This window comes from Vitis riparia, chromosome 8 (assembly GCF_004353265.1).
Source record: "Vitis riparia cultivar Riparia Gloire de Montpellier isolate 1030 chromosome 8, EGFV_Vit.rip_1.0, whole genome shotgun sequence".
Taxonomy (NCBI): Eukaryota; Viridiplantae; Streptophyta; class Magnoliopsida; order Vitales; family Vitaceae; genus Vitis; species Vitis riparia.
In genome coordinates, this window is record NC_048438.1 from 15,948,782 (window position 1) to 15,973,232 (window position 24,451).

Here is a 24,451-nt window from a genome sequence, read left to right on the forward strand (position 1 = left end):
AAGATTGCGGTTGATAGCAACTCTTACCCTATGTTGCGGTTGGTGGTCCTACTGGTTTTCCATAAACATATGAATCACGAGAAAAAAGTATTCATCTCAAACACTATTATTGCGGATGGGTTGGAATCAATTTTCCTTGATGTAACATGAGAAAACATACACGACATTGCGCCTTTGGTAAAACTAAAACCTATCGAGGAATTCTCGCCACTTACATGAAGAATAATTCTGAGAATCGGAGAAAGGCGACTTTTTGTGGGAATGCCTGCCAAGGTTCCGTGTCTCTGGTAAATACCCTGCAAAATTCTCGCAATTTGCCAGAAAAAAAAATAAAAATAAAAATAAAAACACCAAATTTACCAACTTGTTCATGACGCTGCTGACGCGGCGAGGCAAGATTGGCTTGAAGGCAATTTGCTCAAGCGTCAAAGTCGAACGTGGACGGAGCATGTAAAAGTGGGAAAAGAGGGGAAAAAAAGATGTAAAAAGGAAAATAGAGAAAGGGAAATGCGTTGTGACTTGTGAGTAGTGCGAATGAGTAATGGCGCAAAAACGAATAAATGAAGCTGACGAGGAAGAGCAGAGCGAAGCAGCCAATTGCCGAGACTTGGTTGTTGCTTTTCCCGAGATTCCCAATTTACAGCGAAGCCGTTACTCATCTCTTCACTCTTGCTTCTCTCGACATTTTGTATTTGTTCGGCGCCACTCTTCTAGACTTCCTTTATAAAAATAACTAGAACCCTAATCATCTCTTTCCATATTCTATTCTGAGACCTCCAGGGTCCAATCACTAAACTCCTCTCTCCTCATGGCGGATCACGGTCCTAAAACCAATATCTCCTTCGCTGGAACCTTCGCTAGTAGCGCTTTCGCTGCTTGTTTCGCTGAGGTATGCGGTTGCCTGCATAGATTTTGACTGTCTTTAAAATAAATCTACGATCGCTTTGTGTTAATTTTTGTTGTTCTTAGTTTCTGAGATCTGCTGTGATGGATCTGGGAGTGGAGTGTGAATTTAGCTTTGGGAAATTGTGCTGTTTAGGACCTTACCTTTTTGTTTTTGTGTTCTGCTTTTCAGACACACTGCACCATTCAACACATTTTCCTTTTTACTGATTTTAGAAGCACAAAACTCGTTTAGATAATGCACCAAAGAGGTCCTTAGTTAAAATAATAGACGTGATCATGGTGCATGGACTCGGTGCTGAGTAAGGAAATTCCGCAAAATCAGGGGATTTGGCCTAGATTCCTACGGGTTTTGCAAGATGTGTTGAGTAAGAATGAACTCCGCTGAACTGGCTGAATACAGATGGATCATTTTTCATTGATTTGGAACCCAGAACCCTGAGAAATGTCAAAATCTGTCCTAATCAGGTGATCCTATGCATCAATTCCATCAGTTTGAATTTTGCCTGATATTGGTAGATAATTTACTTTACCCTGAAATCATGCAGTCCAAGAACCATCAATTCTAATTCTTATCCTTGTGCGTGGATTCTGGATCTTCTAGAAAAATCCAGTTCAGTAAGGTTAAAACGCCTGAATTGTGTGCGAACCAAGTATAACTAGGTTCTTTGAGTGGTGTTGGGGTTCTTTTACATTGTACCAATGTGTTTCTTCTTACATGTATACCATGAGAAATTCAAGACACCAAGCTTCTAAAGATTAATTTGGATCCTTGAAATAAACTACCTTGTACTGTCTTGATGTAAATTGGTTCCTATGGTGTTATGGCATCCCTGAAGTGTTTTTAATTTTGATGCAGATCTGTACAATTCCTTTGGATACTGCTAAAGTTAGGCTTCAGCTCCAAAAGAAAGCTGTTGCAGGAGATGGAGTGGCCTTACCAAAATATAGGGGTCTGCTAGGTACAGTTGGTACCATCGCTAGGGAAGAAGGCATGTCAGCACTCTGGAAGGGCATTGTACCAGGATTACATCGTCAATGCCTTTTTGGAGGCTTAAGAATTGGGATGTATGAGCCTGTAGGTTTCAAATCTTTTCCTCTCCCCCACTTTTTTGATTGATTAGTACTTAATTTTCATGCATAATCTACATGCTCGACAGGTGAAGGCCTTCTATGTGGGTAAGGATCATGTTGGAGATGTTCCTTTATCCAAGAAAATACTTGCTGCACTAACAACTGGTGAGCACATATGCTGGACTCTGATGTACTTGTTCTTCATTTGAATATAATGTGTATAGTGAGCACATACTCATGATTCCTATTAAACTTGTGATTGGGATTTAATTCTCATGATGTACTTGTTTAATTCTCATAATTAAACAGGTGGTCTAGCGATTACAATTGCCAATCCAACGGACCTTGTGAAAGTTCGACTTCAATCTGAAGGAAAATTGCCACCTGGTGTGCCAAGACGCTATTCCGGATCATTGAATGCTTATTCTACAATAGTGAGACAGGTGGAACGTCTTGCCCTTATATGCATATTATTTATTAGTTTCTTTATAATTTATTTAAGTTTCATTTGTTTGATGTCTTTATCCAATTTTACTAATTTTTATCTAAAATTTAGGAGGGAGTTGGGGCTCTGTGGACTGGGCTTGGACCGAATGTAGCGAGAAATGCTATTATAAATGCTGCTGAACTAGCCAGTTATGATCAAGTGAAGCAGGTTGTCTACAAAGTTTCATCATTGGTGGACTATTTTTGTCTTATGATGTGCAACTTTGTAATGATATTTACCTTTTTATTTCAATGCAGACGATTTTGAAAATTCCAGGGTTCAAAGATAATGTTTTGACTCATCTCTTAGCTGGTTTGGGAGCGGGTTTTTTCGCAGTCTGTATTGGCTCCCCAGTTGATGTGGTATCTCTCTATTTTCACATTTCCTCTCTTCAAAACAAGTTTTTGTTTTGTGCATTTTACAGCATGATAGTGATACTGATAACCATTCTACTTAAGAATGCCTATCAAATGGATGTACTGGCTTGGGTGAGAGTTCTGAGACCATGTATTATGTAGGCAAACCAACTAGAACTTCTCTAAAATGTTTCTGTCAAAACTTGCGACTGCTCGACTTGAACCATTGTTTTGATAATCATCTTTTTAGCTAATTACCATCATTTTTTTTTTTGCAAATAAGCATGTCTTGGATGATAGATAATCATATTTAGGCTTGTTTCCATGTCAATATCGGTAGTTATAACCAGGAGCCCCACTATAATACATCTTGTAAGTTGAAGTCTTTTTTATTACAGTAAGTATGAAATTGATTATTAGCCATACAATGATAATAGTTCAGGATAATAAAATATCTTGGACTATCTGGTTTTATCACATTTCTACTGACAAATTTGTCTTGAAGTGCTTGAGAGTTTTTAAATTAGGTGATTCCAAATCATCCCAACAAATTGTTCTTAACATGGATCAATAATTTAACAGGATATTTTGGTAATGGTTTTTCATTATGGAATATATGTATCTTATACCATTTTGTATCTAAGTACATTGCAGAAACTTTTATGTAAATTTTCAAATATGGTTGTTCAAAATGATTTCACTGTGATTTTTGAGTTCTAAGAAAATTTTCTAAATGGTCTAATAATGTGATTGATTTTTCTACCAATCCAGTTATGCGAAATGAAGTGCTTTTCCAACATTATGGTATTCACTAACATTAGAAATAACTAGCAGTAAGCTTGCACAGTCAAGATTAGATAACCTGTTCTTGGTGGATACTGCTACCTGGCTTGCTTTAACAACTGATATAGCTCCAGCTGGTTAGCAGTTTAAAATTTTATTATGTACTTACAACTACTAGTTTCTCAACAAATGATATCGTATTTAACTTATTCATGTTTTTATAATCTTCCTTTTTAAGTTTCAATAGTTTTCATTGCTGTAGAATGATCATATATTCATTTCTTAACAGTTAGACCTTATAAAAATTGTATCTCCGATGAATTAATTCTTTTAAGTCCTTATCATGAGCTGGTCACTTAAAATTTGCTTTCTGAAGTCATATGTGGCTCAATGCACAGGGTAATTGAAGCTGTAAAAGTCATAATATCAATTCAGCTGTAATACAACTTGATGTTTTTTGGTTCCTTTTCAGGTTAAGTCAAGGATGATGGGAGATTCCACATACAAAAATACACTGGATTGTTTTGTCAAGACTTTGAGGAATGATGTATGTGAATTGACACCATTGTGCTCTCATGTGTTTTCTTTCTACATGATATGAAGTTTTCTACCTTTCTGATGTTTAGACTATTGACGTGGTGAAGATCATTGTCCTTGATCATTTTCTTCTGATGGCTTTCTTTTCTGATCTTTGAGTGGTGCTACTTTTTCTGAAAAAAAAAAAAAAGAAGAAGATAAATAAGTTTGTATTTTATATAAAATTTAATAATATTTTCTGATTGTAAAATCAGACAACAGGAAGTGGACCCAAACAGGCATTAACTTACCATTTTATTACTATGATAATGTTTTTTTTTATAAGAAGATACATATTAATCTGGGCAATTTGTGTTTATGTTATTATGTATGTTGATCACACTGCGAAATACATTGCAGAACTGTTCTCATTATTCTCCATGACAAATTCTCATTCACCAAAACTTATGTTCATTGTTTTCTCATTAAAAAAAAAAAAAACTTATGTTCATGGTAGGAAATTTTTTTTAAAGATTTGCAAATACTGTATTACTTGCTGCTAGTATGTAGCTATAATTATTGTTAATGACATAAGGGCTTTTATTTCTGTTACCTTGCTGTTTGCACTTTGGATCTCTGTTACAATTGACTCGGATAAGGATCTTTTATGTGAATGCAGACAGCTATGTTAACTAACATGTGAACTCACATCAATATCTGTTTTGCAGGGGCCTCTTGCCTTCTACAAGGGTTTTATACCAAATTTTGGACGGCTGGGATCTTGGAACGTCATCATGTTTCTGACCTTGGAACAGGTACAGTTTCAAATTGTGTGATACTCTTATGCCCCTTTTAATTGTTCTGGTCTTGCTTTGCACATGGTGGTGCATGGCTTTCAACTTCATTTCCAGATGTTTTTATGGTAGTGCAAAAAACGTATTACATGGAGAATTGTGACTAGGAAACGTTACCTGCATTTGAGATTGTGTTTTTCCTTTCGGCATACTGGATAAATCTCTCTTGAAGGCTGGCCCTTTTCTTAGTAAAAGGTTTGAAAAGCTTGTTCATGGGGGCATCTGCTATGCTACCACTTAGAACTGAGTTGTCAAGAAAAGGAGTTTGATTTTCTCGTGTCCCTATGCTCATTGTTTCTCTCTTCCCATGACAGGCTAAGAAGTTCGTCCAACGCATAGAGTCGTCATGAGTTTTTAAAGAGAGCTGACAATCAAGGTGGTAGCGAATAAATTTTGCATGGGATTGCATCGATACTATTAAACGTCGTTTAGAGAAAAATAAAGAACCCAAATTGTTTCTGTTTTAATTGTATTTGTTGATTAGGCGAGCTGCAAGGGAAGCAATTAGAATGATCTTTTGCAAACTGAGAATCTTCACTTTCGCTTCTTATTTTTTACTGGGGCATGGTTGTTGGGAACATGTTTCCTTTTCTGGGTTATTCACCACACTATTTCTTCATGGAGCCTCTGCAACTGTGTTGGTATGTTCTCTGGGGATTGATTGATAGTGGTCCCCTCCATTATAAAAAGAAGGAAAAGAGACTTGATTAGCAACCTTGAGAGGTGAGTTTCAAATTTGACCAATCCATTTCAGTATGTTATTACTTTAAAGAACAACTTTTAACTAAAAGTATATGAATATAATTTGACATTATAATTACTAGAATCGATTTAGTTTTATGCGCGTACTTAAAAAAGACTGTTAAGTAGTCCGTTCCTTTTCCTTATTTCTCCCTGCATGCTATTAACGAGAATCTAGTTTTGCTTCCAATTTTTTATTTTCTATTTATTTTTTCTTCTTGTTAATCCCCCACCATCCAAAAATATTAAAAAAATTATATATATATATAAAGGTTATATTAACCATCCAGATTTATTTTATGTATAATTTTTACTCTTAGATATAAGTTGCTCGATCCTTTTGTCAACGACATAAGTTGGTTGGCTGAATGGCATATTTGTAAAATTTAGTGCCTAATGCTTGAGGATTCAGAGGCTTAATGATATATATACTATGTCAAAATTTCATATGCACAATTGGGCAAAACATAAATATGATTTTTTTTTTTATTTTTTAAAATTGAAAATTAAATGTTAAAATATTTAATTTTGAATTATAAGTACTAAAAATTATAAGAATTTGATTAATAAAAATGAAAAAGTGTATATTGATTATTTAGTGATGGAGAAATATTAAATGTCTAATGAACAATTATTTTGTATTTTTTAAATAAAATTTAAATATAAAAAGATAAAAATACCTTTATCTTCTTCATTCCAACGTTATCCGCACGGCGACCGAAAACCGCAATGCTATCTTCTTTTGTTCTCTCTCTTCCTTTCTTTTGAATCATGTCGCTTTGGACGGTGATTTAGAGCCGTCCAAATCCAAAATTGTGAAAAGTAAAAAATATTCCAACCCACCACTTCAAATTTTAATAACTTTAGTGGAAAGCAAACTTGGAACCACAAGAATTTATAATGGGGTTAGAAAAACGGGAAAAAAAAAGGAGGGATTATGATTTATGAGTGCGGCTTCAAAGACACCCCTTGTCATGCCACGTGTCCAACTTCTTAACCCTCGAAACCCTCGGTCGATTGAGTACATCCTAATTTATTTTATTTTTTGGTATCACCAAAATACTTTCCAGTTCTACTGTTTTGGTAAAATATTAAATATGATTTTTTTTTTTCACAACGCCACCCACTAGCCCAAATATTTCATTGCAATAAAAAATTGAGTTAATTTCACTAGCTCCTTAAAGTTTGAGATATATATTTAGAGGTTAATGAAAAAAAAATGAAAGAAATAAATTAAAGGAAAAAAAAATCAAGGAAAAAGAAGTGAAAATGGTAAAGGTGTTTTTTTTTTAAATAAAAAAGGTGAGAGAAAATTGAAAAATAAAAAGATGTTTATTAACCATTATTTAATTTTTGATGGTCATTTAAATAAGAAAAAAAATTTACTCACCTCCCTAGTGTTTAAGATAAATACATTTAATTACAATGATTTTATTTTATTTAAAAAAAAAAGGATGAGCGAAAATAACACATAAAAAAAAAAGTTATTTGATAAAATTTCAAATTAATAATATCTATACTTAATACATCACGAGATCAATAAAAATAAAAATATAATTATAGTATTAAGGAGGTGATTTTGATATTATAAAATTTTATCCAACATAAAACAATTTCAATAAACAATTTTTTTTTTATTGAAACAAAAATTAGTAGAGTGTACTCGAGAAATGTAGGTTATAAGGGCATTTGCATTATTAAAAAGCACGAAGTATGTGAGTTGTATTGTAATGTACATATATATATACATTGTGTTACATCTTGGAGTGTTTTGTTTTGATTTGTATCATCTTGAATGATCCATTAGAAGCTAACAAATCTAATAAGTATAGATCAAGAAGAATCTTAGTTATAAGGAAGATACGAAAGTACCTTGGTGTGTTTGACATTATAAATATAATTGGAGTGAAAATATCTTTTATATTATTTTATAAAAAAGTATTAAAGTTGATGAAGAATATTTTTGTTCAAAAATAAATTATCATTTTTTTTTTAAAGAGAAGTCTATATTACTTGAAAGGGTTATATTTTAATCATTTTAATTAAGAATACATTTTATACTAATTTTATGAAACGTTTCTAATTTTTTATTATTTAAAAAAATTTATGAAAAAAAATTATTTTCAATTGCTAAAAGTTTTGAAATGCTTTTTAAAACCATTGTCAAATAAGGTCCGTAAAATAAATTAATCTAATTATAACAAAAAAAAAATGGTCAAATTGTGACATTAAAGTTCAAAAAGGAAAATAAGTAGATTCTCTTGATATAATTTAATTATATCATAAAAATATATATTCATAATATTTAAAAAAAAAATGGTGGTTAAGTTGTTTTTATTTCTCTTATATGAGAAAAAAGGAAATTTTTAAAAAACATCTTAATTCACACAAATAATTCGTAATGAATAAAAATTGGATAAAACAAAGTATAAACTTATAAAAAATTAAGAAAAATAAATTTCAATAAAAAAAATGATAATAAAAATCAATATTTTGACAATCAGATCTAAACGATCCATCGTCAATTGCCCTCTCTGGTGCGAAATGAATTATTCGAAGGCTAAACCATTGTCAAATTGCTTGAATCAAAAGTTAGATCATCAAATTGATAATTCGACCATCTAATTTTATATGAATCAATTAATTATTGTTTGGCCAATTAGCGAAATAGGCTATTCAATGGTTAGATTGTTGTCAAACCGCTTGAACCAATAGTTAGACTACAAAACCAATGATTGAACTATTCAATCTCATACATACCGATCAACTATGATTTGACAAAAAACTTGTTGGACATCTACTCAAGTCTACCATACCATTTATGTGTTACTAAGATGTGTAAGGTACTGATAAATTGATAATACCCATGGTTTGTAAATTTCCACGTCATAATTGAACTTGGGAGATGTGGTTAACAAAATGAACAAGGACTATTAAGTTAAATAGCCGTTTTGATAAATAATATGATAAATATTTATATATTCTTTTTTAAAATTTTCATCATATAAAATATTTAAACAAATATAAATATTTATGTATACGTTTATTTTTATAATGATTATTAATGATAAATATGAAATTAATTAATATATAATTTTATATTTTTTAAATAAAAAAATACATAGACAACTAATTAAATTAAACATTATAACTTTTTTTCATTTTAAATACATCTCCATATTTAAATGTTATACATGCTTTATTTAATAAAATTCAATATATTAATATATTTATATTGATCTTCTATCATTGAATTTTATATATCAATAGAAAATAAAATATAATTAAAATTTTTAATATATATATTAATTTATTATAATTATTTTTAATTTTAATAAAATATAAATTATATATTTATGACAATCATAACTTTTCCGTTTAATGTATAACAAATAATTTTATTAAGAATTATATATATATATATATAACCTAAATTTTATTAATTTTATAAACAATTAAAATAAAATTTATTTAAATTTTGATTATATTGTATCAAAAGATTGAACAATAAAATGTTGCTTAAGAGAAGTTACATTTCAATCAGATTTTAAATCAAACTCCGTGTGGAGCAAAAATAGGATGGAGGCCGATCCCCTTTCTTAAATCCCCCCAGGTAAGAGGACTGAGAGAAAGGAAACACCAACCGAGAAGTCGCCGCCGTACTCACCACTGCCGTATTCCCGGTGAGATTTCTTCGCTGCTCATTCTGTCACTGCACTTAATTCTCCGTCTTGTCTTATGTTCACTATCAAAATTTCGGATTCCCGATCAAACTCTTGCGATTTACAGATTATGCTGCTGAAAATAGTTGTGATTCTATTCTAGGGTTTATATATAGGTTTTTCTTTTTTTCTTTTGGTCTTCGATACCATGATTGCAAAACATTGATTAGGGATTTAACGAATTTTATTTGGGCGACCTTGAATTCATTCATTTTTTCTTAAATTGTGTCGTGAAAATTTAGAACTTGTTTTGGTTTTTGAGAGTCGCATTCGAAAAGTTCGATGTATAGTTGTTTGTGTGTTCTATAATATGCAATCTTTATGATGGTGATCTGATCCTGAGAGGGGTAAACTCTTTTGTGGCATAGTAGATGATGTTGCATTCATCAATTGTTACTACAATACGATAGGTTTTTTTGCTAAGAAAAACATTCAAGGCGTGCGGGCCGTCGAGTCTTCGTTATCCAGTGGATACTGGTTATAGTTTGATGATTGTGATTGATTTTCCATTTCAAACATAGGGAATGATTATCTTCCACTTATGCATTTACAAACTCCCTGTGTAAAATATATATTTTTTTCTGATTTTGTACAGAAGGATACGGAAATTAATTTTTAATATTTGTTTGCCTTGATGATCTGAAGGGAAGGTTATTTGCTGGGCAGAAGATTGAAGGAGGGAGGAAGATAGTTGGGTGGAGATGCTTCAAATCCGGCTTAGCAGGGACCCATCCCTGGGAAGTGGCAGTGGGTCAAAGCCTTTGCCGGTGGAAACAGTGACAGTTGCATGTCCTGACCACCTTGTCCTTGCAGACCTCCCTGTGGCAAAGAGCCTCGGTTCAATGACTGCTGCTTCCCTTGTTAAGACTGTAGGTCGGAGATCCCGTCGCCAGCTCGGTGAACGAGTTCATTTCTGTGTTCGATGTGATTTCCCCATTGCAATCTATGGACGCCTGGTAACCACTGATCCTGATTATTCTGATCCACCACTAACTTTTAGTACTTGTGTTCTTTGAACTTTTGCTCTTCTCAAAATTAAAATTCTGGTTTCACAGGGTGTTTTTTCCATCCTAATTAAGTATCCAAAACAACAGGTCTCCAAGGAAATAATGGAATTGTCTAGGCAGAATAATCTGGACAGGACCTTCCTCTTTACAGCATGAATATCTTAGTTTTTCTATTACTAATCAAACAGCAGAGTAAATAGAAATTGAGCAGATATGAAGAAAACTAGGGGGAACTGGCAAACCATAAGTGCTTATCCGGATTATTATTATTATTATTTAGTATTTTTAAATTGAGAAAAAAGGTTCTAAATCTTAAATTTCCTCCTTTTCATATGTGTGTGTGTATATATATAATTGATTGTCGACTCATTTGAGGACATTTAACCATCTATGCACTGTAGCTAGTTATTAAAAGTTATTTTGTGGTGGTGGTGCAACACTAACTTGCATCACATGATATTTCAAAGGCTGTCCAAGCATTAAGGATACTGTGAAGCATGTCATATAGAAGATATGAGAATCTTGTAGTGGCCTATGGAGGGGATGACTGGGATGCCATGCATAATTCAATTATATGCAATGTATGCCTAATTTTGATAACTAGTTGCACCATAACCATTCAGTGGATGTTAAATTTCCATATACATGGGACAGCTGGTTTTTTTTTTTCTATTATTTATGGTTTATGATTTATTTTGTGCTTTACCCATTTGTAATTTACTTATATGCAGCATAAGCCTAATGTTGATAATTTGCACCATAACTATTTGGAGGGTGCTAAACTTATGAATACATGGGAAAGCTGGTCTTTTCTAGTATTTATAATATATGATTTATTTTGTTGTTTACCCTTTTGTTCAGCCATAAATGTACACAGGTGCTCTTTATTTTGAGGAAGGGAACACCTCCCGATAAGGCATTTAAGAGCTAAAAGTTTTTCATTGAAACTGTCTTGCACTAGGCAACAAGAGAGAGACTTTTCTCCCACTTGCATGGAAAGTGGGGCTGCTTATATTAGGAGTCCTTTTTCAACTATCCTGAACATGCATAATTGAAGTCTTAATAGCCTGATTTAGACTGTTTGTAAGTTAACAAATTTATGTTCTTGCAGATTCCATGTGAGCATGCCTTTTGTCTCGATTGTGCTAGGAGTGATTCTATCTGCTACCTGTAAGGCAACATTTGGTTTTTACATTTCACTTCCAGAATAAAAACTTTTAATCATATTATTCTGATATTGACTATAGTTTCTATTATTCATATTGAAATATTGATAACATAAGTAATTTCTTTGATATAGTTCGTAGTATTCATGTTAAAATATTTATTTTCTTTTTCAAGTTTTGCAATTTCTTTTACTGTCTAAAGTAATTATAGAATTCAATTGCTAGTGTCTGCTTGCATTCATTTCACTCATATTTGTTTACTCTCCCTTGATGATTTATGTGATTTAAAAGTTCTCTAGTTAAAGCTAATATCATTTGAAGTTATATTTGCATCTCATGAGTACTACTACAAATTTGTCTGGAATTCAGAGTTGAGAGATATGAAGCTTTGCAATTTATCCTTGGGGATTAATTAATAAAAGTTCCCTATCAGATTAAACATGAATGATGCAAAGAATGTTAGTTTCATGTGAAATTGGACAATTTTGTATAATAGATCTTTTTGCTGCCAATTTTAAATACCAAATACTGTATCACACAATGACTCCATTTTTTTGCAACTTATGGTCTATTTTGGGAAGAAAAGAATGGACATTTTCGGGAAAGGAGTTTATTGGGGAAATTACTGTAACTTGCTTCAAGTACCTAATAGCTTTTTGGTTTGCAGACCTCTAGTTAGGTGACCAGCTTATTGATTTTCACAGACCTCTGCCCACTTCTTTAGTTCTTTATCATTTTTGGTTCATATTGTTGGTTTCAGCCTTAAAGAAGCTTTCGAATATGAAACCTGCATCACATAATAATTATAAAATATTCTCATTGTATTTCACTTTATGTGTTCTCAATTGCTGCATGCATCTAAAAGTTATAATGACAAGCTTATCAAGGCAAACTGGTTAGAATGTTGTAAACTCACATAAGGGATTTACAGGTTGTCAAAACAAGCTAGCTGCAAGTTAATGCAGTTCTCCATTTTGCTTATTTCTACACTGCTTGTATCTTGTGACTCAAATTTCTGAGAGAAAACTGTATCTTATGTTATGTAGTGCTAGATGAATTAAGTAAGCAATCATTTCTTGTTCTTCATGTGACAGTTGTGATGAACGCATTCAGAAGATTCAGACTATTAAAATGATGGAAGGGATCTTCATCTGTGCAGCCCCTCACTGTCTAAAGTCCTTCCTAAAGAGGGCTGAATTTGAGTCACATATTCATGAGAGCCATGCAGACCTTCTTCAACCAAACGCAGAGAAAGAAGATGGAAACGAGTCAGAAGCTCTGAGTGTCAAACAATCTACTGTTTCCGACTCCACAGCAAGAGCTCCATCGCGGCCAGTTTTCTCTCCTAGCTCAAGTTCCCAGCTTCATGATCGGGAAGACAAGGCTCGTCGCCAACAGCCTAGAGAACAACAACCACCTTCCAGGCCAATCATACAGCCAAAGCCACCACCTTTCTTTCATCCATCGGAGCTCCAACCAGATAACAACCGACCTCCCCAAGGTTTTGACAGGCCTGGTTTGCACCGCTTCCATCCACAGACATTTGACAATCAGGGTGGTCTGCAGCAAGAATCTGCCCAGTTTTCAGACAAGCAGCAAGGAATTTTATCTGAGTCTCCATATGCTGAATACCCTCCTCTGCATTCCCATCAACCACCCAATTTTGCAGTGCCACTTAATCCAAATCCACTGCTAACTCCCCCTCCGTTCAATTATCATCATTTTCCATCTGAGGGAGCTCAAACATTTTACAGCTCTCCACATGAGATGGCACGGCCTGATTCAGCACCAGATGTTGGAACAGAACAAGGGTCATTGTTGGGTTTCCCACCTGGTCCAGTAGGTGGTGTGAATTTCCCAGAAAGTTATCCTCGTCCCTGGAACAGCGGACCTGTGGGTGTGCCTTTTGAAGGTCCAACAGGGGGTCAACCAATTCCAGATGGTTTGGGAAATGCATCAGATCCTCAAGGGAGAGGTGCATTTTTTCAAGGTGATTATGGACGGAATCCTGGAAGTTTGCCTTCAAACCCTCCTCTTCCACCTTTGGCCAACAAGGGGATGGAACCAACACAGGGTAGTGCTGCAATGGATCCCAGGGATGGCAAGGGTATACTGGCACAACCACCCTTGCCACTCCCACCCCCACCCCCACCACCCCCTCACTTGTCACAGCTCAAAAGAGCTAAGTTCTTTTCTGGTGATACAAGCCGAGATGGACAGGGATTTGGATGGCAGCAGGAGAAGCATGATAGTTTTGGAAGTGGGCAGGACTAGCCCTGCTGCCACTTTGTCTTGTGTCTGAGCTATGTACTTCTTGTTTTGGAGAATGCTATTCATCAATCAAACACATGGTTCAAACTTGATTAGTTCCGGCCCTGAGAGCATTCTTCTTCATGTTTTCTGCTCAAGGTGGTTTGGTTTGTGTACTGGTTAGTTCTTGGACAGAAAATGATTTTTTGTTTTATCTTTTTCCTTTGATCTTCTGACATTACTAAACCATTCCTTTTTTTCATTTTGAATCTTAGGGAATTGCCTAACTGGAGGAGAATGCTTTCCTCTACTAGTAGATTGTTCATTAGTTCCCCACAGGATTAGTACCTGTCAGCAAAGCTAGCCAATTAAGTAGTATTAAAGTGATGAGCAAATATTTTATTTAATTAAACAGAGCCATTGAGTTTGGCAAAGTGGGGGTTAAATCCTTGTGATTAATTCTGCATATTTTGAACGCAGCTTGACATCAGGATTGAATCCCTTGCTTCAAATTTGATGTATATAGTGGAATAGCCCTAGCCCATTCATTCCATGTCCAAATTTGAATGTAAAAGAATCCAAAGCAATGGAACCTTCTGCTTGTATCGTTGCCCAACCTCCCTTCTCTCTGAGCTCACCATTTTGGAGGGGTTTTCCAAAGAGAACTAGGATGAACTAGGCATATTTTTCATTTGAAGCAGCACGGAGTTGTATTTCAAATCAGAAACTACACTTCGGTTGCATCTACTTCAGTGCCAAACAATCTCTCTTTGTATAGAAGGTCTCAAAACAAAATCACAACCATTTATGCCACTTTCAAAGTAAACATGTTCCTAATCCTCCCTCAAAGCCGTAAACATAGCAGGGACTCCTATGAATTCTCCAGTCAAAACCTAAAAACTGTGCATTAAAAATAAAGATACAACAGAGAAAAATGAAAAAGATGCATTCTCACACCTTAAAAGTTTGGAAAAGAAAATAGACAACCCAAAAAATCACAGTTAAGAAAAAAATATATCAGCTCAGTTTCCTCTTCTCCAAAATCCATTTTTGAACCTTGCTGATACACTCCTCATCTAATTTCATATACAATAGCTGCAATTTTCTGTAGCCCATCATCACATATCTATCAATATAATCTTCATACTGCTCATAGAGGCCTGGAACTGTAAGGACAATAACAAGACCTGCCACAAAGGAAAATTGAGACTATGAGCTTTACATCAAGGATATGAAAAAGAGTCCAAATTTTTCTCATGTTCACAGATTGTAACTTACTTATGTAACCCAAAGTTAGGAAATCAGTCAAGCCTCCAACAACAGAAATCAGCCATAGGTATGCAGCTACTTTGAAGAACATCCTTGAGTCCTTACCCAGGGCAATATCTTGGGACACTTGAAGCAAGGTGTTCGTGCGTGTCCGGATGAAAGCTGCAACTTCATTTACAATTTCTTCAGACAGATACAAATTTGGCAGGGGTGGTGCAGGTCTGTATAAAACATTTACAGAATTAGTTGGCAACATTTTTGGTAATGCTATTGTTGTTGTCTTCTAACCAATCATATGTATGGAACAACATATAAAAGTCCTGATGTAAATCTTCATTTAGAAACTAGAAGTAGAACCCCTTAAGGGCATTCTAGAGATGGCTTTTAGAGAAGAAAAGAATGTAAATACATTCATCAGTGTGCAAGTTTTGGAGAAACACACAAGAAGGAAGATTCATATGCAGCTGACATTGAACAATTAACATGTTCCTATGATTACTTCTTCCCATTGATATTTATAAATATTTTGTGTCCTTTGGATGATAGAACCTCATCAAGGTTCCTTGACTGATAAAGTTCATAATATGACATTTCATGGAAGTTAACACATCAAGTGGAAAAGAATGGCATATCAAAGACTTATAAGATCATGCCATCTGAGAGAATGGAAAGTCAGCAAGAACATTCAAATCTACTACACCAAGTCATTAGTTTCAACCTAAAATCCTGCAGGAGGACCTTTATAAGTTGAAATGCATATAAACTTCAAATTACTCAAGGCCTCCTTTGGAGAGACCTAAACCCAGGAATGGATTTTCATCAATTAGTCCTTGCTGCTTAGGATAAAGAAAGTAAGTGCAACTAGTTTATGAGAATAGATATGTAATGAAACATGCCGAAAGGTCAAATTTATGAATACCTAGGTCATCCAACTCAGGGTCATTTATTAGATTAATATATCTGAAAGTTCACCAATCAGATTGTTCTAAACACCAACATTAGTTTGGATGAAGAACAAAATTGTTGAGCAAATACCTAATGAGAGTGCTTTTAGCATTAAAAACATGTTATTTTCTTAAGGCTTCAGTTCATCAATGTGATGGATGTATATCCCTCCTTCCAACTCGATATGTATGTTCTTCTCATTCAAGAATGAGCACCAGGAACTGAGTAGAAGTGTATTGATATCAATGGACATATAAATACCCTCAACAACAACTAATGCTTCAATATTATAAGAAAATCAAACTCCAAGACATCTTTCAAATAGAATTCTTGAAAGAACAGAATTACCTTAATGCAACAAGCTTCACAAATTTAACAAAGGACCATAAATGCAATAAAAGTTCAATGCACAGCACAAACTCAAAGCAAGAACACAGATCCTTTAATCAAAAAATAAAATAAAATGCAGACAGTTAGAAAAGGGGTTGAAGGCATTAAAAGTATCAGATCATTTTAACTAGGCACCTCAAAGCAAGAAAAGAAGAATTGAAGTATGTCTTAGATTGTATCATACAAGCCCAGAAATGAATTTGGAAAGAATACTCTGTCCTAAGCAATGAAAGATCACTAAATTCAACTGATTATCTTTCAAGTGCTTAATTGCAACATATCACAGAGTAGACAAAATACTTAATAGTATCAAATTATATTCAAGAAGCACTATATCTACATTACCGGTTAAGAATTGCTGCGGATTTAGCCCAAAGAAAAAGAATGGAGACTAGTAGCAGGAAAACACTTGAAACAAGGGACAATAGAGTGTAACCAGATAACTCAAACACCACCCAGGCAGCTAGAGTTACTGACAGTATCCCCACTGTCAGATTTTTTTGCCTCCATAACATCACATCTGCAACTGTTTAAACAAACGAAATACATAAATTTCTCAACACATAAACAATAAATAGTCGTTGGATCAAACACAAACTCCTATACTAATTGTCAGTAGATTGGATCAAAGAAAATGTAATCAATCCCATTGAACCCCCAAAAGTAATCTCTAAATTTGCATCAGATTGGGATTATTTTTCCCCTGATTTAGATTAATACTGATTCCATTCAACACTTAAAAAGCAAGACAATGGAGAAAATTCGATATCAAATCTCATCAAACTCAATGAGCAATGAGCTCAACAAGAAAACTAAGTGCTTGGATTTTGAAAATGAAAACCCATGATTGAAGTAATGAGATAAATTCAAAGGAACAAAGCATTGATCATACCAAGACCTCCTCCGAGGATCTGATGAACAGTTCTCTGCCTATTAAACAATCGATCCGATGAACCCATTAAAAAGAAAATTCAGAAGGGAAGTCTGAATTCAGATTGGACCCCCCTGAAATCAAATGAAGAAAAATCCAACAGCCTTGAGATGGTGATCCTGAGGAAAAGAGAAGCATTCCCTCTTACTTTTCATCTACCTTTTCTTTTCTTATTCCTGTGTATATATGGAATATAGAATGTATAGTGTTGAAAGGTGGGGTTGGGTTGGCGGTCTCATCTCAGATTCCAGCCTAAAAGCGTCAGACCACTCATTCCTTTTCTTTCGCTATTATAATTAGTATCCCTTAATACAGAGAAAAAAAAAATGGTAATTACTATGAAGGAGGCTTCAATTCAAATAAACCTCATGACCACTTCATAGTAGTTGAAACTGACGAGTTTGGGAGTAGAGGAAGGCCACCCCGTTTTGGCTTCTGATCGTTGAAGAAAACATAAAACCAGGGAAGAGAAAAGGGGTTTGAATTAAAATAACAAGAGTTGAAGGACATTCCCCTTCCCATGAGTTACGACCTTGACTGCGGCACTGCTTCCCATGTGAAGTGGGCTGCTTTTTATTCTCTCGATTCTCTCCACCTCAACTATACATTTTCTCTCCCGAATTGGTTGGCGCTTTACAAGGTATTCCACCCATTGTTTTGGGGTATTTTCGTCCATCAATTTGTATGGAATGGTGTGTGTGAGCTGCCTTTGAAGTTTGGTGGCTTGGGTATTCTTGTCTTCTAAGGTGAGCCGGTAGAATCCATTTTTAAGGCACAATACCTATCTTCAGCTAGTCACCCTCATCATGAAGTTGGAAAAGAGAAATAGCAAAGTTGGGAAGCTGTTTTTACCAAGGAGACCCACCTTTTGGTCTGAAGAAAACAGGGCCTTTTAGTCTTTACAGCCAGCCACACCCATTATGACATAAAGTTCCATATTTGTATCAATCGTTACTTCCACCCGGTAATGGTATGTTTTTTTTGTTCCTAATGAAAAGGGTGCCAATGCTCTCATCATGCGTCCATTGGCATTACATCAATTGAATTTTAATTCATATCATGTAAGGCGTATGCAACAAAGTATATGCTAACTGTTGGAGCGTATGATGGCTGACAATTTTTCTTTCTATCAATGGGGCTCATTTGACTGCGGTTCATTTGCAATAGGCTCATTCGGAAATTAACAACAGAAGTGGGGGAAAAAAATAATTTTTACTCCCTCCACGTAATCCCTGAAACATAAACAATTTTATGGTTGGAAAAGAAGAGATAAAACAAACAAATCCCTCACGGAAAATTACAGCAGAAATTCAGAATTTCACTTCCGGTAGGGAAGGCTGAGGTTATTTTCTTACAGTTTTTACACTGTCAATAATATAAACTTTGACAAAGAACAAACAAGGTAAATTGAAGCTGTGTGGACTGCACAATATAAAGACCTTTACCCCAAGGCTACGTGAGTTCAAATATCATCCCAATATAAAGACCTTACCTCAACCAGTACAAGGATATAAAAGAATATTTCTTATCACTTGTCCTTTTCTATGATGTTTTTATTTTCATTCTGTGAGGGGGTGTCAGCTTCCGCATTGGTCATGGCTGGATGATCCATCAAGCTGGCAGCTATTGCAGCTTTTAAGTCTTCATCTTCATGCTCCGCTGCTTCCTCCAATGGTATAAGTGGCTCGGAATGCTGTTGATTCTGATTGGAAATTTCAGGAGGCCGCTCTGTTGAGTTGCATGATTTAGTTATTCTTTCTGCATCTTCTGGTGTTAGCCACTGCCCATAACCATTAGAAGCTTCAAACGAGGAAATGGGACACTCCTTTGGGAAGTTTCCCCTCACCAGGAAAATGCTCCAGTTTGAGCTCTTTAGAGTGTCAAGATAGGCCGAGAGGTAAAACTTGGAGAGGTGCTCTGGGGCTGCAATCAAACTGTCAAAATTGTACCATTCGCCTCCCACTTTCCTTATACAGAACCAATGGTTTTGCAAATTACAGATGAATGCATTTTCCAGCTCAGGGTCGATCTGGGCAGGCTCAGCAACTGGACAATCAAGGGGGATCACTTGCAGATCCCACACCTCCAAAGCTTTTTGCAGAACCTGCAGACAGGAATTTTGACACATCATCAAGTTGGCTGAATATGGCACCATGCAATAATCACCATGGAAAAAAGCCCACAGTTTTTCATTTTGCCCAGCAGAAACTAAAATCAAGTTGGAATGGATACCATTGTTTCTGCTACAAGTACTCCAACTATGGTTCTATTCTTATCTTCACAGAATCAACAAAGAAACCAAGCTACCAACTTACAAGAAATGTCAAAATTCTCTAACTGAAAGAACCTTCAGGAATTATCAGAGGCATCAAGTTGCTGAGCCTTCAATAAGAATCCAAAGGCCACCAAACTTATCTTGATGAAAACTCGCTGGAGCCCCCTCCACTATGATCCTCCAGAGAAAGATAACAAGTGCTAATCATGGTTCCAAAATTTTTTGTTATCTCAAGAAATGTTGCAAGCTAATAGCATGGGAACTTCTGAACTTTAACTCAGATCTTAAAAAAACACGCCTAACATATTTTACAGCCAGAATAGCCACATGGTAGCAGAGGGGTTAACGCCGTTTATAAATATATTATTTGCCTCAAATAAAAGTAACTTGATGGATTGATCTAACTGGAAGGCCACTTTAGAATCCCATATCTTAACATTAGTGGTGAAGCTAGAATTTTATTTTGGGCACAAAGACTAAGGGATTTGGGGGGTGGGTGGGGCAGCAGAATTCAATAAACTTAATACTTTAGCTTGATGTCAGCCACTCTAACAGCTAACTAGAAGGCCAAAAGCTTGAATCTCAACTAGGTTTACTAATGGGTTTGGTTTTTCAGGAGGAGAAACTAGAAAGTGCCCCATCTGGGCATAAGGTAGCTCTGCCCTTCCCTAACAGCCTGTACTTCTTTTTTCACATTATATGCCATCAATACTCTCAAAGAACACATATTCCACACTGGTCTGAACTTAAATGGTTAAAGAACAATCATAAGATAGTTGGGTTATCCTAAATTACATGTTGCATCCAATTAATTAAAGAAAAAAATATAAATCAAGGGACCATACCACCTCTCTGGAGCTACAATTATTCTGACAAGTTGGAAAGTAAAACAGGAAATCAATGTCTAACTTATTATGAGCATCTCATCCACTATGGTAAACAAATTCCAAGCACATACCACTAAATAGCAACTGCAATTGGAAAATTTACATAAGGTTTACATAGGAGATATGTATTAACTTGAAAGTTATAACATAAAAGTTGAAAGGGGGGGAAAAGGGAAACCAAAAAAAAAAAAATGCAAAATCTAAAGGGGATTTTAGAGCATAAGAAATAAGTGGGGAAGAAAGAGTTTACTTGTTATTGAGGCTCTTGGCCCCTTTTCCATTACATCACGAGGTCTATATGTCAAAGGAATCAATGACATTTTGCAAGGACAAGGTTTAATGATCAGATGTAAACTATTTTTCTTTTCTGAAAGGCAAGCGATTAGATAAGGTAAGGAGTCTATCAATGGGGTTGTACAGAAACTGCCATGTCAAAAGGTGCTACAGAAGGGATGAGCTACCTTAGCATGAGCAACTCATCTAAGCTAAAATCCAAAAAAGGAACAACAATAAATTATAAAAGGTATACTTTGTGTGTGCTTTGATCCACCCTTTTCAAGTGCTTTTAATATAATCAATCTTTTTGCCTATCAATAAATAAATAAATTATAATAAGGTAGTGATGAGCAAAACGTTCGCAAATTTTCTTTTGCTGTGTTGTTCAAAACTCAGGCCAGACTAAATCTAGCACAAAGTTCATTCCACATAACAAACTGAGCTCAGGCTAAGAGATCCCGTCTGTGATTATGTTCAGCTGCACTCAGGCTAGGGGATTGGAGTCAAGCTGACTTTGGGCTGACCTCAGCCTGACCAAATCTAGCCCGATGGCACACTGTTTGGCAAATGATTACTGTCTGACCAAATGGGGCCTGAACTAGTAACGTGATGGCACCTTTGGCTCTTGGCTTATCTTACTGAAGTGAGTTTTCAAGGAGTGTTTATCCTATATTAATCGGAATGAGGAAACAAATATCTGAAATTTTTGTAGTATTAAGGATCTGTAGGGATGGAAGCTAAATAAATCACTCATTTGCATCACTCAAATATCAAGGAACATGAATTTATGTATGATGTGGGGGCAAGAAACCTAGGTATCAACCAAAGAGCAGCGGCTGGATTAAAATTACTGAAAAAATGTTGGGAATAGAAATCATATAAGGAAAGAATAGCATAATTGAACATATTCTCATATTTTAATACAGACAAATTAGGGTCCAAGCATGATATCACTTAAAATGAGTAAAAATTAAATAAAAAATACTGATCATCAGCATAGATCTGGACCACTTCATTTTTAACTTTCGTTCCCTTTAAACCAAATATTACAAACCACAGAGCAAGTTGAAATTCTAACAAAGGGAGAAAAAAGATACGTGTGTCTGAGCGCATAGAGCAAGAATAACTAGATGAATCATGGTTTTGCAATTCCCACTCAATTTTTTTTTCTACAATCTAGCTCTTCCAACAACCTTGAAGGTAGGAATAAATCACACCCAGTAGGAAAACCACAGCTTCCCTTCAAAACTGTAGCATTGACCTCGCATTTTTCGGCTGCAAAGGTTGTGTTTCTATGAACTTTACTCTTTGGGCAAAATTGTAGCAAAGATCAATGCCAAACAAGTCAATTAACACACAAATGTATTTATTGGCCACATAAGCATTGCCTAAGTGTCATCTCCTTAAGAAAAGTTATCATCAAAACATCACCAAGTCATCATAACTGCAATGGAACCTGTATTCCAGTAATCGATAATGACAGTCTAAAAGTGTCATTTCTGACTATAAAGAAAGTAGACAATATATAGAAACTGTCGTTAGGCAGTGTTATTTTTAGTTGATAACCAGTATAAAGAAACAGCATTTCAACACACTATCTGACTACAAAGAAAGTAGACAATATATAGAAACCGTCATTAGGCACCGTTATTATTAGTTGATAACCCGTATATAGAAACAGCATTCCAACATGCCCACGTGGAGCAGGATCACGTCAAGGCATATTTAACATAGCTTCCATTTAATTCAAATGGAAGCTATAGGCAATCCAACATGAACTACCATATTGTTACCCTATTGCTGTTCTAATATTACACTTTCTGATTCCAGATATTCAGATGCTTGGGTTGTAACGCTAGTCACACTTGAATGACAACAATTCTAAGTTTTCATGCAAAAGAAAAGGAAAAAAAGAAAGATTTATGCTAAAATTTGAGAAAATTCTTATGAACTGAATATAAATGAAGAATCAATTAAACCCTCCAATTCCATGCACACCAAGAAATGAATTCATCGCATAAAAAACCAACTGATGCGCTACACGAATTACGATTCATCAAAATTTGCACTTATACACAACTAGATTGATCAGTGTTATTTGCAGTACCACGGAGAATTCAAACTCAAATCGATCAAACCTCCACACCTGAACCTAATTTCACCTCAAAAACGAAATAAAAAAACCCAGAATAAGACAGACGAAATCGAAAAATGAAATAAAAAAGAAACCTGGATACTGAAATCCCCGTCCATAGAGACATTATGGGAGTCCTCAGAAAGGAACTCGGCAGAGGGAGCACTGGGTTGCAACATCATCCGACGCTCCTCGAGATCAAGGTCGGAGGCGAGGGCGGCCAAATCGATTTCTGTAAAGAATGGTCCCTGCAACACAGTGTTGACACAGTGTACAGCACAGAGCTTCGATTCTTGTACCTCATGGTACAACATTCCGCCATTGCTGGGACCTTCCATCGCCGCTTCTTTCTGTGTATCTCAACAATTCTTTTTATCTCTCGTCCCTTCTCTCGGACGGGCAAACCCTAAAATCTCGTTTTCGCTTCAGTTTCGGTAGGGGTTGTGCGATGTTGGAGATGAGGAAATTGTATGTATGTCACTCTTTCTTCTATTTATTTACACTCGTCTTTTATTTATTATTTATTTATTATTTCGGGCCTTTCTTGCTTATTGCTATTTTCTTTTCCTTTTTTCCTTTTTTTTTTTTTTATTTTACTTTTGAAACCAAGATATGGACGTTACCAGTCTGCACGTGCAAGGAACCGTCTGCCACGTGTTAAAGCTCTTTCCTTGCCGTATTTTCATGGATTTTTCTTAATAATACGGTAATTTAAAAAAGTTATGCTTGAATTACTATAGTAGAAGAAATTATTACAAATATACGGTAGTTTTTGCCACCTAGGAAAGAGGATTTGCCACTTAGGAGAGAGGAGAGAGGAGAGAGGTTCATCGGATAATTTTTTTTTTAAACCAAAATCATCTTTTCAAATTTCAAAATCAAAGGGAAATCGTCTTTTCAAATACGAGTTCCATGAAAAAAAAAATTAGTATTTAAAAAAATTCCCCATTGAAGAGACGAGTTCCTTGAAAAAAAAATATATTTTTTTTAAAAAATCCCAAATTATTATTTAAAAAAAAAACAACAATTCCAAGAGACGAGTTCCCATGGGAAAAAAAATATATATTTTTTAAAAAAATATTTTAAAAAAAAAATTCCCAAATTAAAAAATAAAATAAATAAAAAAAAACAATTCCACAAGGGAACTCATCTCTTCAAGAGACAAGTTCCCATGGAAAAAAAAAAAATTTAAATATTTTTTTTTTTATAAAAAAGTTCCCAAATTAAATAAAAAAAAAAAAAACAATTCCACACGGGAACTCGTCTCTTCAAGAGATGAGTTCCCATGAGAAAAAAAAATACCCAAATTAAAAAATAAAAAAACAATTCCTCAAGGACGAGTTCCCATGGGAAAATTTTTTTTATATATAAAAAAAATTCCCAAATTAAAAAAAAAAAAAAAAAAAAAAAAATCTTCAAGGGAACTCGTCTCTTGAAGAGACGAGTTCCCATGGGAAAAAAAATTTTAATATATATTGGGAATTT

At 34.8% G+C, this 24,451-nt stretch overlaps 4 protein-coding genes across 6 annotated transcripts; 2 read left to right on the forward strand and 2 right to left on the reverse strand.

The window, feature by feature from the left end:
- The first annotated feature begins 408 nt into the window (after nucleotides 1-408).
- Nucleotides 409-5,708, forward strand: LOC117920408 (mitochondrial uncoupling protein 1). 2 transcript variants are annotated; one of them, XM_034837907.1, is made up of 11 exons: nucleotides 801-889; nucleotides 1,076-1,227; nucleotides 1,305-1,371; nucleotides 1,763-1,981; nucleotides 2,064-2,142; nucleotides 2,287-2,420; nucleotides 2,534-2,632; nucleotides 2,722-2,826; nucleotides 4,076-4,150; nucleotides 4,848-4,934; nucleotides 5,288-5,708. In XM_034837907.1, the coding sequence occupies exons 2-11, from the start codon at nucleotides 1,190-1,192 to the stop codon at nucleotides 5,321-5,323; spliced, it is 939 nt and encodes a 312-aa protein (XP_034693798.1). In that variant the 5' UTR covers nucleotides 801-889; nucleotides 1,076-1,189; the 3' UTR covers nucleotides 5,324-5,708. The 2 variants fall into 2 exon arrangements, with proteins under 2 accessions (XP_034693799.1, XP_034693798.1); XM_034837908.1 differs by lacking the exons at nucleotides 1,076-1,227; nucleotides 1,305-1,371 and having other exon boundaries at nucleotides 409-889.
- Nucleotides 5,709-9,292: 3,584 nt separating this feature from the next.
- On the forward strand, nucleotides 9,293-14,087 carry LOC117919880 (E3 ubiquitin-protein ligase HAKAI homolog). Of its 2 annotated transcripts, none has more exons than XM_034837162.1 (4): nucleotides 9,293-9,397; nucleotides 10,082-10,392; nucleotides 11,555-11,613; nucleotides 12,704-14,087. In XM_034837162.1, the coding sequence occupies exons 2-4, from the start codon at nucleotides 10,138-10,140 to the stop codon at nucleotides 13,881-13,883; spliced, it is 1,494 nt and encodes a 497-aa protein (XP_034693053.1). In that variant the 5' UTR covers nucleotides 9,293-9,397; nucleotides 10,082-10,137; the 3' UTR covers nucleotides 13,884-14,087. The 2 variants fall into 2 exon arrangements, with proteins under 2 accessions (XP_034693053.1, XP_034693054.1); XM_034837163.1 differs by having other exon boundaries at nucleotides 10,087-10,392.
- A 520-nt stretch (nucleotides 14,088-14,607) lies between these two features.
- On the reverse strand, nucleotides 14,608-18,201 carry LOC117919882 (reticulon-like protein B12). The gene is made up of 4 exons (XM_034837166.1): nucleotides 17,356-18,201; nucleotides 16,809-16,989; nucleotides 15,138-15,349; nucleotides 14,608-15,046 (listed from the first exon to the last, which is right to left on the reverse strand). Exons 1-4 carry the CDS (start codon nucleotides 17,420-17,422, stop codon nucleotides 14,877-14,879), a joined length of 630 nt encoding a protein of 209 aa, XP_034693057.1. The 5' UTR covers nucleotides 17,423-18,201; the 3' UTR covers nucleotides 14,608-14,876.
- Nucleotides 18,202-18,634: 433 nt separating this feature from the next.
- LOC117919881 (ataxin-3 homolog) lies at nucleotides 18,635-23,432 on the reverse strand. The gene is made up of 2 exons (XM_034837165.1): nucleotides 23,062-23,432; nucleotides 18,635-19,498 (listed from the first exon to the last, which is right to left on the reverse strand). The coding sequence occupies exons 1-2, from the start codon at nucleotides 23,302-23,304 to the stop codon at nucleotides 18,923-18,925; spliced, it is 819 nt and encodes a 272-aa protein (XP_034693056.1). The 5' UTR covers nucleotides 23,305-23,432; the 3' UTR covers nucleotides 18,635-18,922.
- Between the last annotated feature and the right edge of the window lie 1,019 nt (nucleotides 23,433-24,451).